This window comes from Haliotis rufescens, unplaced genomic scaffold (assembly GCF_023055435.1).
Source record: "Haliotis rufescens isolate VD_foot unplaced genomic scaffold, xgHalRufe1.0.p SCAF_12, whole genome shotgun sequence".
Classification (NCBI taxonomy): Eukaryota; Metazoa; Mollusca; class Gastropoda; order Lepetellida; family Haliotidae; genus Haliotis; species Haliotis rufescens.
Window position 1 is genome coordinate 1,757,235 of NW_025963802.1, and position 19,239 is coordinate 1,776,473.

Below are 19,239 nucleotides of genomic sequence, written 5' to 3' on the forward strand. Positions count from 1 at the left end.
ATTGTGGGTTCGAATCCCGGTTCGCCCCGATTATGTTTCTAGGTTTGTCAGCACAATACCCGTGCTCGTGGGTTTCACCAAAGTAGTAAACGTCTGAGACCTGCATCACTTCGGGCTTTCCTCCCACATTAAGCTGACACGCCGTGATATAACTGGAATAATGTTAAAAGCGGCGTTAAACCCAACTCACTCACTCACTCATTTTACAAACATTGGTGTATACTTTCTTTTGCCATCTAGTTTACAAAGAGTGAGTGAGTGAGTATGGTTTTACGCCGCTTTTAGTAATATTCCAGCAATATCACGGCGGGGAACACCAGAAATGGGCTTCACATACTGTACCCATGTCGGGAATCGAACCCGGGTCTTCGGCGTGACGAGCGAACGCTTTAACCACTGGGTTACCCGACCGCCCAGTTTACAAAGAATAGTGAGACCTGTGAAGATCCGGGGTAGAATAGGTCTTCACCAACCCATGCTTGCCGTAAATGGCGACTATGCTTGTCGAAAAAGGCGACTAACGGGATCGGGTGGTCAGGCTCGCTGACTTGGTTGATGCATGTCATCGATCCCAATTGCATGGATCGATGCTCATGATGTCAATCACTGGGTTGCCTGGTCCAGTCTCGATTATTTACAGACCGCCGTCACACAGCTGGAATATTGCTGAGTGTGGCGTTAACAACAAACAAACAACAGTGAGATAATAATATCGTCTCTCCTTCACAACCAGGACGCAGTCATACCACAGACTTGTATATAGGTAAGAAATATCGTGTGTTCTTAAAAATGCAAAACCATATACGCCAATACATCACTTATTATTCATACATTGCATATTAAAGGAAGCCATCGAGTCATACTCAAGGCTGGAAGCCCCGAAGTAACACGTGACCTAAAACCCGTCACAGTGGAATGCCCTTTCTACACGTAGATGATACCAGTGACTTATATGTGAGGAAAGAGTGCATGAACTATTTCTAAAACTGATGGTCTAAAATACATCGCGATTGATTTATTGATTGATTGATTTAATTATATTTTTCTTTATTTTTTTATTTATTCTACAAATGATCTAAAAAAATATTTTTTATTTATTTATTGCTTTTATAAATTTACTGAAAAAGCTGTCTTTTTAGTTGACAGATTGACTAAGAAAATGGAGTTCAAAAGGGCCCCAAAACATGTAAAAGTGACTAATTATGCTAGGTTTAGGGGCCAAAAATATAACATATATATATATATATATATATATATATATATATATTAACGTCTTTTTTAAATTTTAATTCCATCATTTTTCAGTCACTGGGTGATGCAACTGAACATCAAAATGTTTTATATTCGTTATCATAACGCAATCAATAGATGGACATATTTTTCAGTCAATTTTTATAACGACTAAAATATCTAGGCGTTTTGTAAATGAGCCATGCAAAACTGTCAGTCATATTCCACACTGACTGTAACACATACAATTTAAAGGGTAATATAGGTGAAAATGGTGACGCTCGCCTGCCTGAAGGGATAAACAAATGAACAGCGGTCACCTTCTCAAGGATCGTCGATGCACCGATAATGTTAGCAAACTCTATATCAGCGCTTGCTACTTTCGGAGTTATCATGGTCACATGTAAGGGGAACTAACTAATGCTGCGGGGAGCTTGTAGGCGGTTGTGACACACGACTGAGCTATTCTGCATTGTCACTCGTCCGCCAGGAGATAGATAGACAGGGCCTATCGGTACACACACTTGACATGTAAGTATTAGCCTAGCTACAACGGTACAAATGAACGGTACATCACCCTCGCTCACTGGCAGTGTATTTCAGTTCTGTTTAGAACCAGTGAGAGTATATAAACGCCAGTAAAATCACAAACATAGCATCAGTGGTAGAATATTAGCCTGAGATTATTCTGGCACGTGTTGGGGTGTTGGTTCTTTAGGCCCTAGTTGTTGTTTTGTTTGTTTACGCCGCACTCAGCAACATTCCATGTATATGACGGCGGTCTGTACATAATCGAGTCTGGACTAGACAATGCAGTGATTGACATGAGCATCGATCCGCGCAATTGTGACACGATGACATGCATCAACCAAGTCAAGCCTGACCACCCGATCCAGTTAATCGGACTACCGTGAGTGGGTCACTGGGGGGGGGGGGGGGGGGGGGGGGGGGTTATATTTAGAGGGAGATAACTCTGTGTTACACAGAAAGTATGACCACTAATATTTGTCTGAGCAGGTGCTATAACATCATAGACAGAGTTTAGAAAAAGAAGATTTTAATAATGTTTAGTATACTTACTAGTAAAACTAGAGATTTTTCACAAGACATGACAAATTTAGCTCAAGGCAACACTGAACTAATAACGATTTTCATCAAATTTTTCCCAAATGTGAGACAAGTCATTTTATTTTTTATTTACTTGTATTAAAGATTTACATTAACTGCTATGGATGTTGTTTTAATGTTTGACACATCATAAACAAGAAAAAGGTTGTAAAATTGAGTGACCTCGTTTTACTCTCATGGTCTTGGAATACATAATCCCAGTTCTTTTTACGTCAAAATATTGGATCACTTACCATATTTAACATCTTTTGGTCTCAACACTGTTGAGCATTAGTCACCTCTTACGACAAGCATAGTCGCCTTTTACAGCAAGCATGGGTTGCTGAAGTCCTATTCTATCCCGGATATTCACGGATCACACTGATTGTGAATCTCTCTCTCTCTAGTCTCATCATGGCTGACAACAGTGTCCGTGACTCTGTGAAGGAGTATTATGGGAAGACCCTGCAAAAAACCGATGACCTCAAGACAGGAGCCTGTATGACCCCAGCCAAGCTGATGACAAAACCCATGAGAGCTGCCCTCAGTGCAGTGCATGATGAAGTGGCCATGAAGTAAGTCTAGGTGTGTTACGAGGCCCCCAGTGCAGTGCATGATGAAGTGGCCATGAAGTAAGTCTTGGTGTGTTACGAGGCCCCCAGTGCAGTGCATGATGAAGTGGCCATGAAGTTAGTCTTGGTGTGTTACGAGGCCCCCAGTGCAGTGCATGATGAAGTGGCCATGAAGTAAGTCTTGGTGTGTTACGAGGCCTTTAGTGCAGTGCATGATGAAGTGGCCATGAAGCAAGTCTAGGTGTGTTACGAGGTCCTCAGTGCAGTGCATGATGAAGTGGCCATGAAGTAAGTCTAGGTGTGTAACGTGGCCCTCAGTGCAGTGCATGGTGAAGTGGCCATGAAGTAAGTCTAGGTGTGTTATGAGGCCCTCAGTGCAGTGCATGATGAAGTGGCCATGAAGTAAGTCTAGGTGTGTAACGTGGCCCTCAGTGCAGTGCATGGTGAAGTGGCCATGAAGTAAGTCTAGGTGTGTTACGAGGCCCCCAGTGCAGTGCATGATGAAGTGGCCATGAAGTAAGTCTAGGTGTGATACGAGGCCCCCAGTGCAGTGCATGATGTAGTGGCCATGAAGTAAGTCTAGGTGTGTTACGCGGCCCTCAGTGCAGTGCATGGTGAATTGGTGTGTTACGAGGCCCCCAGTGAAGTGCATGATGAAGTGGCCATGAAGTAAGTCTAGATGTGTTACGAGTAAGGGTGCGAGGTACTACCGTCATATAGGTAAATTGAGGTTCATTCTTTCCACGATATATATCACAATATAATGTTTTCATGCTCGATATATCGGGTGTTTCAAATAGGGATTTTCAACATGTGTTTAACATGCTTATTTATTGAATGTGTAAACATTATGTGGTACCACCATCTTGTTTTGTTCCATTCATATACCTTAATGTATCAGATTGCTTCTGAATCAAAAATTTAGAATTATACAATATATCGTGTTACATATCGCAATACGACCTTGTGCATTGCAAAATATTGTGATACACATTAAACCTCCAATACCCATCCCTAGTTACAAGGCGACAATGAAGTAAATCTTGATGTGTTATGAGGCGACAATGAAGTAATTTTGGTGTTCTAGGAGGCAACAATGTGATTGTGTAATCCAATATCTGTGTAATCTGACATCTGTCTAATCCAATACTGTGAATCTGGAAACTAATGCGTCTCCAAATGAATATGACTTCTGCCCCCCCCCCCCCCCCCCCCAAAATGCAAAATGCGACTCAACATCAATGCGACCCTTTTTCACATTTTATTCATGCTCGCGTTAATTTCAAGATTTACGGTATCTGTCAATCCGACTTATCTAATCCAATATCTATCTAATCCGATATCTATCTAATCTGACATCCGTCTAATGTGACATCTGTCTAATCTGACATCTGTCTAATCTGTCATCCCTCTGATGCAACATCTGTCTAATCTGACATTCGTCTAATCTGACATCCGTCTAATCTGACATCTGTCTAATCTGACATCCCTGTAATGCAACATCTGTCTAATCTGACATCCGTCTAATCTGACATCCGTCTAATCTGACATCCGTCTAATCTGACATCTGTCTTATCTGACCACTGTCTAATCTGACATCCATCTAATCTGACCACTGTCTAATCTGACCACAGTCTAATCTGACATCTGTCTAATCTGACATCCGTCTAATCTGACCACTGTCTAATCTGACATCTGTCTAATCTGACCACTGTCTAATCTGACATCCGTCTAATCTGACCACTGCCTAATCGGACCACTGTCTAATCTGACATCTGTCTAATCTGACATCCGTCTAATCTGACATCTGTCTAATCTGACATCTGTCTAATCTGACATCTGTCTTATATGACCACTGTCTAATCTGACATCTGTCTAATCTGACATCCGTCTAATCTGACCAGTCTAATTTGACCACTGTCTAATCTGACATCCGTCTAATCTGACATCCGTCTAATCTGACCACTGTCTAATCTGACATCTGTCTAATCTGACCACTGTCTAATCTGACATCCGTCTAATCTGACATCCGTCTAATCTGACCACTGCCTAATCAGACCACTGTCTAATCTGACATCGGTCTAATCTGACATCTGTCTAATCTGACATCTGTCTAATCTGACCACTGTCTAATCTGACATGTCTAATCTGACATCCGTCTTATCTGACCACTGCCTATCTGACGTCTGTCTTATCTGACATCTGTCTAATCTGACATCTGTCTAATCTGACCACTGTCTAATCTGACATCTGCCTTATCTGACATCCATCTAATCTGACATCTGTCTAATCTGACATCTGTCTAATCTGACCACTGTCTAATCTGACATGTCTAATCTGACCACTGCCTAATCTTACCACTGTCTAATCTGACCACTGTCTAATCTGACATCCATCTAATCTGACATCCATCTAATCTGACATCTGTCTAATCTGACATCTGTCTAATCTGACCACTGTCTAATCTGACATGTCTAATCTGACCACTGCCTAATCTTACCACTGTCTAATCTGACCACTGTCTAATCTGACATCCATCTAATCTGACATCCATCTAATCTGACATCTGTCTAATCTGACATCTGTCTTATCTGACCACTGTCTAATCTGACATCCATCTAATCTGAAATCCGTCTAAACTGACATCTGTCTAATCTGACATCCATCTAATCTGACATCTGTCTAATCTGACATCTGTCTAATCTGACCACTGTCTAATCTGACATCTGCCTTATCTGACATCCATCTAATCTGACATCTGTCTAATCTTACCACTGTCTAATCTGACCACTGTCTAATCTGGCATCTGCCTTATCCGACATCCATCTAATCTGACATCTGTCTAATCTGACATCTGTCTAATCTGACCACTGTCTAATCTGACATGTCTAATCTGACCACTGCCTAATCTTACCACTGTCTAATCTGACCACTGTCTAATCTGACATCCATCTAATCTGACATCCATCTAATCTGACATCTGTCTAATCTGACATCTGTCTTATCTGACCACTGTCTAATCTGACATCCATCTAATCTGAAATCCATCTAAACTGACATCTGTCTAATCTGACATCTGTCTAATCTGACCACTGTCTAATCTGACATCTGCCTTATCTGACATCCATCTAATCTGACATCTGTCTAATCTTACCACTGTCTAATCTGACCACTGTCTAATCTGACATCTGCCTTATCTGACATCCATCTAATCTGACATCTGTCTAATCTGACATCTGTCTTATCTGACCACTGTCTAATCTGAAATGTCTAATCTGACCACTGCCTAATCTTACCACTGTCTAATCTGACCACTGTCTAATCTGACATCCATCTAATCTGACATCCATCTAATCTGACATCTGTCTAATCTGACATCTGTCTTATCTGACCACTGTCTAATCTGACATCCATCTAATCTGAAATCCGTCTAAACTGACATCTGTCTAATCTGACATCCATCTAATCTGACATCTGTCTAATCTGACATCTGTCTAATCTGACCACTGTCTAATCTGACATCTGTCTAATCTGACCACTGCCTAATCTGACCACTGTCTAATCTGACATCCGTCTAACCTGACATCTGTCTAAACTGACATCCGTCTAATCTGACATCTGTCTATCTGACCACTGTCTAATCTGACATCCGTCTAATCTGACATCCGTCTTATCTGACATCCGTCTAATCTGACCATTGTCTAATCTGACCACTGTCTAATCTGACATCTGTCTAATCTGACATCCGTCTAATCTGACATCCGTCTAAACTGACATCTGTCTAATCTGACCACTGTCTAATCTGACCACTGTCTAATCTGACATCCGTCTAATCTGACATCTGTCTCATCTGACATCTGTCTCATCAGACACTTTTTCCCGGTCCCGAGCAATGGCTGTTGTTTAGTATTAACTTTTCATCGCTAACCAATGGTTTTGTTCTAACCAGTTCAAATGGCTTGGTTTTCATCATATTTAGGTTTCTTTGGGGTGGTGGGGTAGCCTAGCCTTTGCCCATTTCCGGTGTCCCCCACCGTAATATTGCTGTAATATGGCTAAAAGCGATGCAAAGCCATACTCACTCACTCACTCACTCACTCACTCACTCACTCACTTTAGGTTTCTAATGCATTTAAGTATTAAAACGGGTAATGAAAAATATGTAAATATATATATGAAGGGTTGTGTGTCTTCTGTACACCGTAGTATGAACCCCTGTAGTAAGAACAACTGTACTAAGAAACCCTGTAGTATGAACCTCTGTAGTAAGAACTACTGTAGTTTGAACCTCTGTAATATGAACTACTGTAGTATGATCCCCCTGTAATATGAACCTCTGTAGTATGAACAACTGTAGTATGACCTCTGTAGTATGAACCAATGTAGTATGAACCACTGTAGTATGAACCAATGTAGTATGACCTCTGTAGTATGAACAACTGTCGTATGACCTCTGTAGTATGAACCCCTGTGGTATGAACCACTGTAGTATGAACCCCTGTAGTATGACCTCTGTAGTGTGAACCCCTGTAGTATGACCTCTGTAGTGTGAACCCCTGTAGTATGACCTCTGTAGTATGAACCCCTGTAGTATGACCTCTGTAGTGTGAACCCCTGTAGTATGACCTCTGTAGTGTGAACCCCTGTAGTATTACCTCTGTAGTGTGAACCCCTGTAGTATTACCTCTGTAGTATGACCTCTGTAGTATGAACCCCTGTAGTATGACCTCTGTAGTGTGAACCCCTGTAGTATGACCTCTGTAGTGTGAACCCCTGTAGTATGACCTCTGTAGTGTGACCCCTGTAGTATGACCTCTGTAGTATAAACCACTGTAATATGAACTACTGGAGTATGATCCCCCTGTAGTATGAACCCCTGTAATATGAACTACTGTAGTATGAACCTCTGTACTCCACCCATCTGTACACAGGTACTATGGCTGTGGACTGGTCATACCAGAAAAGGTGGAATCAACACGCATCCTTGACCTTGGTAGTGGAAGTGGGCGTGACTGCTATGCGCTCAGTAAGCTGGTGGGTGAGGAGGGGTCAGTTGTGGGCCTTGACATGACCGATGAACAGGTGAGACCTCCACAGCAAATTACCCAGAGTATATACATGTACATACACTCTATAACGAAGGCGGTACATCTCGCTTGTAGTTAATCAGACATGTATAACGGTATTGTGAACTTAAGTGACTTGTCACACACCTGGGGCAGCACACTAACAGATACAGATTAGATGTCACCTGCATTTTAAGCAGAATTTATTCTAATAATGTCAACATATTGGTGTAAAAATACCCAGCAGGCTGCAAATACAGAGTACAAATATTTTAAATCAAAAGCAGACTTTCAATACCCATTGTGAATATATTATGAGAATATACTCAATGGCTAAAAAGAACAGGAAAACTGCTGCGATGTCAGACTAGTCAGTTGTTGAGAACAGGAAAGATCAATTAGAGTGTCTGGACTTTTTTGTTTCTTTCATAGAATTACTTGATATTGAAAATTATTACAACATGTTTTGCCCAAACTGTGCAGAGATCCCCAACACATTGTATCCTTAAAATCAGATGTGAGTGTTCGCTACTGCCACACCAAAGATGAACTGTTTTGTGCGGCGATAGTGACCACTTAGATCTGTTTTTATGAGATTCCAAAAACAGGTGTCACCTTAAAAAAGTTTCTTTATAAATATAGTGTAAAAGAATGAGGCTGGAGACGTTGAATTGGTTCACACGAATAAAAACAAGAATTAAGTGTATAGAGGTCAAAAGATACACCTCATATGGCGATATGACAAATATGTCTTTGTTAGTTATCTGTTTAATCACTGTAATTGTAGAGCTCTGTATACAAGGGTTTAGCTGGTGCCATGTGCTTGCAACCCTCAACATGCTCGTGGGAGTTATCTCCCTTATCCTGTCATTGGCTGAGGCCCATTTAAGGATGGGGCCCATTTAGGGTTTAGCACACCTTACACCACAGAAATATCATTGTACCTAGTGCAACCCTGATCGTGACAGTTCATGAAGTTTCTAATATGATTTATAAAGTACAATATGCATGTTACATGTGTTATAATGCACATAATAACATATTGTGTCTTCTTTTGTCTCCTTTCTCTCAGCTGGAAGTGGCGAGGAAGTACATTGACTACCATACTCAGAAATTCGGCTACTCCAAACCCAATGTGGAATTCGTCAAGGGCTACATTGAGAAAATCACTGAGGCTGGGATCAAGGAAAACAGTATAGATATCATCATGTATGTATAGAGCCTTGACACGAGTAGTGAAGACATCATGTATGTATAGAGCCTTGACACAAATAGTGTAGACACCATGTATGTATAGAGCCTTGACACAAATAGTGAAGACACCATGTATGTATAGAGCCTTGACATGAGTAGTGAAGACATGTATGTATAGAGCCTTGACACAAGTAGTGTAGACACCATGTATGTATAGAGCCTTGACACAAATAGTGAAGACATCATGTATGTATAGAGCCTTGACACAAATAGTGAAGACACCATGTATGTATAGAGCCTTGACACAAATAGTGAAGACATCATGTATGTATAGAGCCTTGACACAAGTAGTGAAGACATCATGTATGTATAGAGCCTTGACACAAATAGTGTAGACATCATGTATGTATAAAGCCTTGACACAAATAGTGTAGACACCATGTATGTATAGAGCCTCGACGCAAATAGTGTAGACATCATTTGGGGCTGTACTTGAACATCTGCTAATTAGAGGAAACCTGAAACAACATAGAAGTAGAACTGGTATTAATAAATGTCTACTCATTGGTTTACAAAACCCAATAGACAAAACACAAGAGAGTAAACATTTGTTGAATACCACTAAAAAACTATACAGTTTGAATGATAATGTGAGTAAATACTCTTGGGCTACATAAACTATGTGGCTCCCTGACTAATCCTGTACCGACTCTCTCCTCCCAGCTCCAACTGTGTGGTGAACCTGTCCCCTGACAAGAAGAGTGTTCTGAGGGAGGCGTACAAGGTTCTCAAGGTAGGTGTGTTGACCAGCAGGGTGGGGATGTTGACCAGCAGGGTGGGGGATGTTGACCAGCAGGGTGGGGATGTTGACGAGCAGGGTGGGGATGTTGACCAGCAGGGTGGGGATGTTGACCGGCAGGTTTGGGTTGTTGACCAGCAGGGTGGGGATGTTGACCAGCAGGGTGGGGATGTTGACCGGCAGGTTGGAGTTGTTGACCAGCAGGGTGGGGATGTTGACCAGCAGGGTGGGGACATTGACCAGCAGGGTGGGGATGTTGACGAGCAGGGTGGGGATGTTGACCGGCATGTTGGGGATGTTGACCGGCAGGGTGGGGATGTTGACTGGCAGGGTAGGGGATGTTGACCAGCAGGGTGGGGATGTTGACCTACAGGGTGGGAACGTTGACCAGCAGGGTGGGAATGTTGACCGGCAGGGTGGGGATGTTGACCGGCAGGATGGGGATGTTGACCAGCAGGGTGGGGATGTTGACAAGCAGGGTGGGGATGTTGACCGGCAGGGTGGGGATGTTGACAAGCAGGGTGGGGATGTTGACCAGCAGGGTGGGGATGTTGACAAGCAGGGTGGGGATGTTGACCGGCAGGGTGGGGATGTTGACCGGCATGTTGGGGATGTTGACCGGCAGGGTAGGGGATGTTGACCGGCAGGGTGGGGATGTTGACCGGCAGGGTGGGGATGTTGACCTGCAGGGTGGGGATGTTGACCGGCAGGATGTGGATGTTGACCTGCAGGGTGGGGATGTTGACCGGCAGGGAGGGGATGTTGACTGGCAGGGTGGGGATGTTGACCGGCAGGGTGTGGATGTTGACCTGCAGGATGGGGATGTTGACCGGCAGGGAGGGGATGTTGACCGGCAAGGTAGGGATGTTCACCAGCAGGGTGGGGATGTTGATATGTTGACCGGCAGGTGTACTGCTGTACTTTGAAGATGGTCAAAGTTATGGTGTTATGGTGTAAAAATTAGTTAATAAACTGATTTGTGAGCAATGCAATACTTTTTTCTAATTGACTCTATGTTTGATTGGCAGGAGGGTGGAGAGCTGTACTTCAGTGACGTCTACTGTGACCGGGACGTGCCAGATTCAGCCAGGAAACATGAAATCCTCTGGGGTAGGTCGTCAGGCACCAGGTGCCCCAGGGTAGGCAGGACACCAGGTGCCCCAGGGTAGGCAAACACCAGGTCTTCTGGAGTTGGTAGTGAAGACACCAGGTGCTTTAGGATATGTAGAATCAGGTGTTCTGGGGTATGTAGAGCCAAACACTAGGTGTTGTAATGTAAATTGAGCCAGACACTAGGTGTTGTAGGCTAAATAGAGCCAAACACCAGCTGTGCTAGGGTAAATAGAGCCATACATTGAGTGTTCTAGAGTAAAAAGAGCCAGACACCAGGTATCTAGGGTAAATAGAACTATACATTGAGTGTTCTAGAGTAAATAGAGCCGGACAGCAGGTGTCTAGGGTAAATAGAGCCATACATTGAGTGTTCTAGGGTAAATAGAGCCAGACACCAGCTGTGCTAGGGTAAATAGAGCGACATTGAGTGTTCTAGGGTAAATAGAGCCAGACACCAGGTGTCTAGGGTAAATAGAGCGACATTGAGTGTTCTAGAGTAAATAGAGCCAGACACCAGGTGTCTAGGGTAAATAGAGCCATACATTGAGTGTTCTAGGGTAAATAGAGCCAGACACCAGGTGTCTATGGTAAATAGAGCCATACATTGAGTGTTCTAGGGTAAATAGAGCCAGACACCAGCTGTGCTAGGGTAAATAGAGCCATACATTGAGTGTTCTAGAGTAAATAGAGCCAGACACCAGGTGTCTAGGGTAAATAGAGCCAGACAGCAGGTGTCTAGGGTAAATAGAGCCAGACACCAGGCGTTTAGGGTAAATAGAGCCAGACACGAGGTTCTAGCTTATGTTCTTTTGTAGGTAGTCAGATGGCATGCACATGCCCTGGGTATATAGTCCTGAATGGTCAACCATGTGCCCTGAATGCTCCTGATATCTTATTACAGGCGAGTGCATCAGTGGTGCCCTCTGGTGGGAGGACTTGTACACGCTGGCCAAGGAGGTGGGGTTCAGCGAGCCCAGGCTTGTGACAGCAACACCAGTTCCCGTGACCAGAGACGATTTCAGACAGGTGCTTGGTGAGCAGAACGCATTCAGTCATTTGAGAAGCATAGTTTGTCCGCAAATGTTATTTGAACATGGATAATGATGTGGTTAAAGATATGACTGTCATATACACTAAAAAGGTGAACGGTGAATGGTGAACTTGGTTGACAGCAACCTATGTTCATTTTGCAATTGAGACAATGAAAACATTGCTCACGTATATTTAGAATGTTCTTATGTTAAAGATTTCTGGGATGAATTTAATGCTTTCATAAATGTTATTTTCGGTCATGTTATTATTACAAAACAAGATATCTACTTTGGAGGTACAAACAACTTCTACTGTATCACTTACTGATATGAGCAAACAGACACATTTACGTAACATATTAAAGGAATAAAACCATGTGTTAAGTCATATAGAAATATACCGATAACATTTACCATGTTGAGTTGTTCCTTGCAAATAGAAACGGAACAATAATTTCTTATTGTAGGCTGACTGACTTACTTAATCGATATCTCTTACAATTATTCCAACGTACATCGGAAGATAAACTTACCGTCATGTCACATCCTGTATATTTTTCTCATAATATTTACCATGTAATTTGATGCCTCTTATGATACGATGACTATGAACACAATGTAGGTCTGGGACGTGTAACTCGGGTACTCGGGTCGGATGGGTCCTCAGTAAGACCCGGGTACCCAGTAAGACCCGGGTACCCACATGACTACCTGGACCCGTGGTTAGTCACATGATATACTGTTTGATGACATTAACAATAAAACTCAATGGTTACACTACAAGTCTAGCTAATGTTCACATTTCATTCTCACTGTGCAAACATTCGTTCTGACTTTTATATGTTCGAGTAAGGATAAAGCGTCTATCAACTGCAGTGTATGGAGGATCAGATCGTTTTATACATGTAGCTAAATAGTTTTTGCCAGGGCTGCCGTTAAACAATACTCATTTGGACATTTTGTACCCAACTCTTGAGACCTACAGTGGGTACCCGGGTAGGGTCGGGTAATAGGGTGCTGGGTACCCGGGTAGTAAATTTGGACTCGTCACAATGCCATGTACCCTCTGAACAAGATTTTTTTTTTATAATTATTGTTCATGTGTTGAATTAAACTGTTACTGACATGTTGCTTCTGGCGTGACATGATGACTGTTGTGAGCATGACCTTTGTAGGAATTTATCAGTGAAAAAAAAGTTTTTTAACATGCATAATATTATGTGTTTTCATCACTTTTCTCAAAACAGACTCCACATGACATTGCCCCTTATGGCTCTAAGCTCTTCAGTTGTGTGTTAATACTGGTGGTGGCTGTGTATTGTGTGTTACCCCTAACTAAAGTGTCTGTGTCAGGTGATGCCCAGTTCGTGTCGGTGACGTACCGACTGTTCAAGTTACCATCCACCCTGCAGCCTAAGAGGCAGGTCATCTACAATGGGGAGATCCCGGGCTATGAGGGGGAATTTAAGTTTGACTACCAGCTCACATTCAAGGTAAGGTCGCCTCACTGTGATGAACACCCGTGAAGATCCGGGGTAGAATAGGCCTTCAGCAACCAATACTTGCCGTAAAAGGCGACTATGCTTGTCGTTAGAGGCAACTAACGAGATCGGGTGGTCAGCCTCACTGACTTGGTTGATGCATGTCATCGTATCTCAAGTGTGTGGATCGATGTTCATGATGTCAATCACAGGATTGTCTGGTCCAGACTCAATTATTTATAGACCGTCGTCATTTAGCTAGGATATTGCTGAGTGCGGTGTTAAACAACTAACAATCAAACAAACTCTTTGATGAAAATTCAGCCACACTAGTCTAAAACAGAAAGGACAGAACCGAGTACCACGGCACTGGAGCTCACCTTGATTCAGAAATATCACATTTAAGGGGGGAGGATGTGCTACTTATGCTGAAGGGGTCGTTTTCGGCACAGGTACTACAGAAATGTACCCTGAGGAAAAGAGGTTGACATGAAGGCTGGTTTCTACTCACTGAAATGAGCTGCTGGGGAAGCCATTTTTAATTTTTTCAATGATAATTAGTTTTCTTTGTTGGCAAGGTGAGCTAATGACCATGTGTTGTCAAAATTGATAACGTTGTTATACAGAATAACATTGTCGGCATCGATTTAACACTGTCACAATATACAGCATTGCCATCATTATGGAACATTGTCACATTGTCAGCATTGTTAAATGTTGAGTTGACCCATGAAGATCCGGGGTAGAATAGGTCTTCAGCAACCCATACTTGCCGTAAAAGGCGACTGTGCTTGTCATAAGATGTGACTAACAGGGCCGGGTGGTCAGCCTCACTGACTTGGTTGATGCATGTCATCGTATCTCAAGTGTGTGGGTCGATGATCATGATGTCAATCACTGGATTGTCTGGTCCAGACTCGATTATTTACAGACCTCCGTTATATAGCTGGTATATTGCTGAGTAAGGCGTTAAACAACAAACCAACCTACCAAACCAAATGTTGGATTGTCAGGCATTGTCAAAGAACAATGTTAGCATTGTCACAACATTGTCAGGGGGCACGGGTGGCCCAGTCGTCTAAGCCGCCGCGATTCGCTGTGCAGAGTTGCGCCCTTGAACACGCCAGAAACCTATGATTGTGGGTTCGAATCCCGGTTCGCCCCGATTATGTTTCTAGGTTTGTCAGCACCATACCCGTGCTCGTGGGTTTCACCGAAGTGGTAAATGTCTGAGACCTGTGTCACTTCAGGCTTTCCTCCCACATTAAGCTGACACGCCGCGATATAACTCGAATACTGTTAAAAGCGGCGTTAAACCCAACTCACTCACTCACTCACTCAAAACATTGTCACCATTGTCAGCAGATTTGTTATAACAGAAAATGAATTTGATGCCACATAAATTTCCATGAATATTAAAACACCTAGTTAGGACAGTGTGTAAGTAGGGCAGCTGCTTAATGTCATGTTGTCGGCCACAGAATGGGGATGCAGTCAGTGTAGGGGAGGAGATGTCCACCATCTTGTCTGCATCGCGGTTCAAGGACGAGTTTGACTTCCAGCCAGTCTCTGCACCTGGAAATTGTTGTGTCCCGGCCATGAAAGTGGTAAGTACCATTCTGAGCTCCCGACACCAATAAGTGTCCATGAAACTTCCAGACCATCTGTAGGTAATCTTATAAACATGTGCCCGGAAATTTTCATGACTTGTGTATTACAGATATCTGTCAGAAAAAACTGCAGTCTATAAGGGGTATATGATTGTGTATTGACTAATATATCAAAGGCGTTAGTTTCATTTAAAGTACTAAGTTTGTTATCTACCACTTGATCGCTGACAACAGATTTAACTTATGTATGGTTAAAATTAGTGCCTTCATTTGTCAATTTTCTTATTGCGGCAGATACACCATAAATAATCAGGTCAGAGAAGCGGGTTTGTCAATCATCTGTACTAATAAGGCCTGGGACGGGTAACTCGGGTCAGGTCAGGTTGGTTCTGAGTAGGGCCCAGGTCTCAGGACTATCCGGACCTGTGGCTAGTCACGTGATTTATTGTTAAGTGATGATAAAAGTCAAACTCCATGGTTACACAAGTCACTAAATGTGTTTGCACTTCTTTCTGACTATGCACACATTCTGACTTTTATTTGTTTGAGTAAAGATATAGCTTCTGTCGACTTCAGAGTATGCATTATCAGATTGTTTTATGCATGTATCTGAGCAACTTTTGCCAGGACTCGGGTAAAATTAGAAGCCTACAGCGTGTACCTGGGTAGAGTCAGTAAATTTGGACTCGTCCCAGTCCTAGTACTAATACAGGTACACTATGTTTGAAGGTCAATGCTGACCTAAACAAGCCTTCGCAACATCAAGAACTATTCAGGCCAAACTCAATTTGCAGACATTGTTAACGCAGATCAAGTTCAAAGGGCAAGCAATTCAGTCACTATGCTCGAAGTAGTCACATGTGATGATTGTTGTCCAGTTCAGCACAAATCCTAAAGGATTTCTTCCAGTTTTGGTTTCTGGGATACCGAAACAACCCATATCTATAGCTTTGTTAGCTTTTTCATTCATGTTGAATTTTGAATCAGATTTATGTAAAATAAAGAACAATCATATTTTGGGACAGTAAACTACGGTTATAAAGAATTCAAAGGGAAACTAATTTTGGTTCGTAATAACCGTAGTTCGTCATAAGCATATAAACAGCATATGTACAACAAATGCCCAGGACTAAAAAATAAGTTTGTTTTATCAGTCAGTTTGTTATAAGCATGTTCTATATAAACGTAGTTTACTGTATTTGATCCAAACTCTCAGGTTCATGATTTCAATTTCCAGCAGATTAATGAATCATTCTTGTTGTTCCTCGTTGTGACCGGCAACTACACAGAAAGCGTGGTTCCAGCACACCACAAAGTCTGAACACTGGTGTTTCTGCTCTTGTTCCATGAAGATCGATTTGTTATCAGACATACATACAATAATTTTTTTTAACAGAAAGTTGACCCATTCGAGTACATGGCCCAGTTGGATGCCAAGGGAGAGTTACCTGCCCCTGCTTGCTGTGCATCGGATGAAAAGAAGTGCTGCTAATCCGATCATCATAATCACAGAGCAATGTCACATATCGTGCAAGAATTGTCCAGATCTTCAGAGAAAAACAATTGATTCTCAGCCAATGACATCAGTAAAATGAGGGCAAATGACAATTTTAATTGTTGATCTTAAACAGTGTGCTGTCAGATCAGAATTTCAAATTATACCCTACAGCAGAAACAGGATTCTTTCTTGTAAGTTGATGGCAACAAAGAAGAGGACCTGAATTTGTGATGTATCTTGTTGGTGTCTGCTGCATCCAACATCATTTGGAAGTGGGGGCACGGTTGGCCCAGTCATCTAAGGTGGATTTTGGCCACACCAGAAATATGATTGTGGGTTCGAATCCCGGTTCATCCCCAATTGTTTCTAGGTTTGTCAGCACCATACCTGTGCTCATGGGTTTCACCAAAGTGGTAAATGTCTGAGACCTGCATCACTTCAGGGTTTTCCCCCATATGAAGCCGACACATCATGATATAACTGGGATACTGGTCAAAGTAGCATTAAAAGCCAACACACTCACTCTTTTGGATGTGGTGGGTAGCAACAGGATGATCAAGCTGTTCAGTATTTAATAACAGCATTGATGGCAGTTAAATCCACGGTTTCACAACTCTTTCATCACGTGTATGTTCCAACAATCAGGACGTTGTTTTACATCTCCCCACATTTACAGTGTACTTGAGTCACCCACAGTGGGAAGAGACAAATGGTTTTACATAATCCATGGCTCGAATAAACAGGATTCTTGTCACTGAATGCTCTTACAGATGCTAGTAGCGACATTCTTCAATTGTATATCATTGTTGACAACGCTGTCTCTTTCTTGCCTTCAGTTCATTTACCTCTCATCACCTTAACTAGTCTTTTTTAACACTTTAACAACTTGATTTAAGTTGTTCAAGTACCACTCAAATAACCCAGTTCAAATTTTATGATCTGTATCTAACAGAAACTTATTGGCCATGTCATTAATTACATATGGCCTCAAGAAAATAGGGCACCAGAGCCTCGACAGTCTTTAAAAAGACACATAATGCTCAGGTGCTCATTTTCATCATAGATGTCTAGGTATTGAAATTAGTGCCTTGTGTGAAACAAACTAACATCCTCCATATGTATATAAGTAACTGTTCACTGTTGGATTGACATATATCATAAATTTTTATCGAAACGACATACTGATGTTTGAACGACTTGCTGTAAACTTTGTATGACTGGCTACAAGGCGGAGCCGAGTCTTACATGGATTATTATGAGTTCTCAACTTCCTGTTTTGAGGTGTAATTCATCTGAATCTTCAATAAATTAAGACAATTGACATGAGACTATAACAGTAATAAATTTCATTGTTTCATTTTTGTTGTTCAATGACTTTCCAATTGTATCAGTATTCTACATGATTAGGAAGCACTGTTTGGAGAATGTGCTCATCAGAGATTATCAATCATGAATACTGTCATGTGACCCTATTTATGATTTGTGCGATTTATACAAATAAATTTGCTCAACAAATAAATATCTTTGGTTCTATATTCTGATTGGTCCAGGACATTCATCAGTTACCGACATAAATTTCCATGGATACTGTTACACCTTGTTAGGATACTGTGTAACTATGGCAACTGATTAATGTCATGTTGTCTGCCTGTGTGGGCCACAGAAAGGTGATGATGCAGTCAGTGTTAGAGATGGGTGGTGGGGCAGCCTAATGGTTCGCTCATCATGCCGAAGATCGAGGTTCAATTCCCCACATGAGTACAATGTGTGCCATTTTCCATGATATTGCTGGAATATTGCTAAAAGCAGCATAGAAACATGCCCATTCATTCACTCAGTGTAGGAAAGGAGATGTCCACCATCTTGTCTGCATCAAGTGGAAAGTACCATACAGAGCACCTACTCTAATAAGAGGCCCATAACCAACTCTAGACCAGGCTTTAGATATAAGAGAATGGGTTCTCAGGCAATGGCTTTTGAAATATGGTGCAGGTGGGTGGTGTTTTTTGTTTGTTATTGTTGTTGTTCAAGCTAGTATATAACCATATTTTGTTTTCAATAATTTTGGCAAAATTATGTTGTTCTTAAGTATTGTAGCATTTCACTGCCGGGGTGGTGTGTTTGTGACAAGGAATATTTGACGATTTTTGTGTGTGTTTAAAATAGAAAGAAAAACGAAACATGTGGCAGACTTGATGTGGGCAGTCCCGAGAACCAAGACCCTTTTTTTTTTTAACTCTTAGTAATCACATAAACGCTGCCTAAACCCGAAAATTTACATGACAAGTATGTGAGTGATATCTTACAGAAAACGAAGCAGTCTCAAAGGGGTAGTAGGGTAGCCCAGGGGTTACAGCACTTACTTATCTCACTCAAAACTCAGGCTATTCCCCTCATGGGTTCAGTGAGAACTCTCAGCATGGGGACTCCAGGTTAGAATTGGTCCCCAGCCACCTGTGCTGGTCGTAAGAGGCGACCAGATGGATCTGGGGGTCAGGCTCAGTGACTTGTTGATTGTGAGTGAATGTATCCCAATGG

General features: G+C 42.1%; 1 protein-coding gene across 3 annotated transcripts; it reads left to right on the forward strand.

The window, feature by feature from the left end:
* The first annotated feature begins 1,604 nt into the window (after positions 1-1,604).
* On the forward strand, positions 1,605-18,220 carry LOC124111739 (arsenite methyltransferase-like). 3 transcript variants are annotated; one of them, XM_048393241.1, is made up of 10 exons: positions 1,605-1,761; positions 2,745-2,912; positions 7,841-7,991; positions 9,048-9,184; positions 9,893-9,962; positions 10,997-11,078; positions 11,983-12,114; positions 13,466-13,605; positions 15,075-15,200; positions 16,600-18,220. In XM_048393241.1, the coding sequence occupies exons 2-10, from the start codon at positions 2,752-2,754 to the stop codon at positions 16,693-16,695; spliced, it is 1,095 nt and encodes a 364-aa protein (XP_048249198.1). In that variant the 5' UTR covers positions 1,605-1,761; positions 2,745-2,751; the 3' UTR covers positions 16,696-18,220. The 3 variants fall into 3 exon arrangements, with proteins under 3 accessions (XP_048249198.1, XP_048249199.1, XP_046327493.2); XM_048393242.1 differs by lacking the exons at positions 1,605-1,761; positions 2,745-2,912 and adding an exon at positions 3,258-3,311; XM_046471537.2 differs by lacking the exons at positions 1,605-1,761; positions 2,745-2,912 and adding an exon at positions 3,378-3,425.
* The last annotated feature ends 1,019 nt before the right edge of the window (positions 18,221-19,239 follow it).

Bases quoted from the DNA above. Each gene is read 5' to 3' on its own strand.
- LOC124111739 (XM_048393241.1), top strand. From the start codon at position 2,752: ATGGCTGACAACAGTGTCCGTGACTCTGTGAAGGAGTATTATGGGAAG. The intron at 13,606-15,074 runs GTAAGGTCGCCT...TGTCGGCCACAG, and splicing joins ACTACCAGCTCACATTCAAG to AATGGGGATGCAGTCAGTGT. The intron at 15,201-16,599 runs GTAAGTACCATT...TTTTTTTAACAG, and splicing joins GTGTCCCGGCCATGAAAGTG to AAAGTTGACCCATTCGAGTA.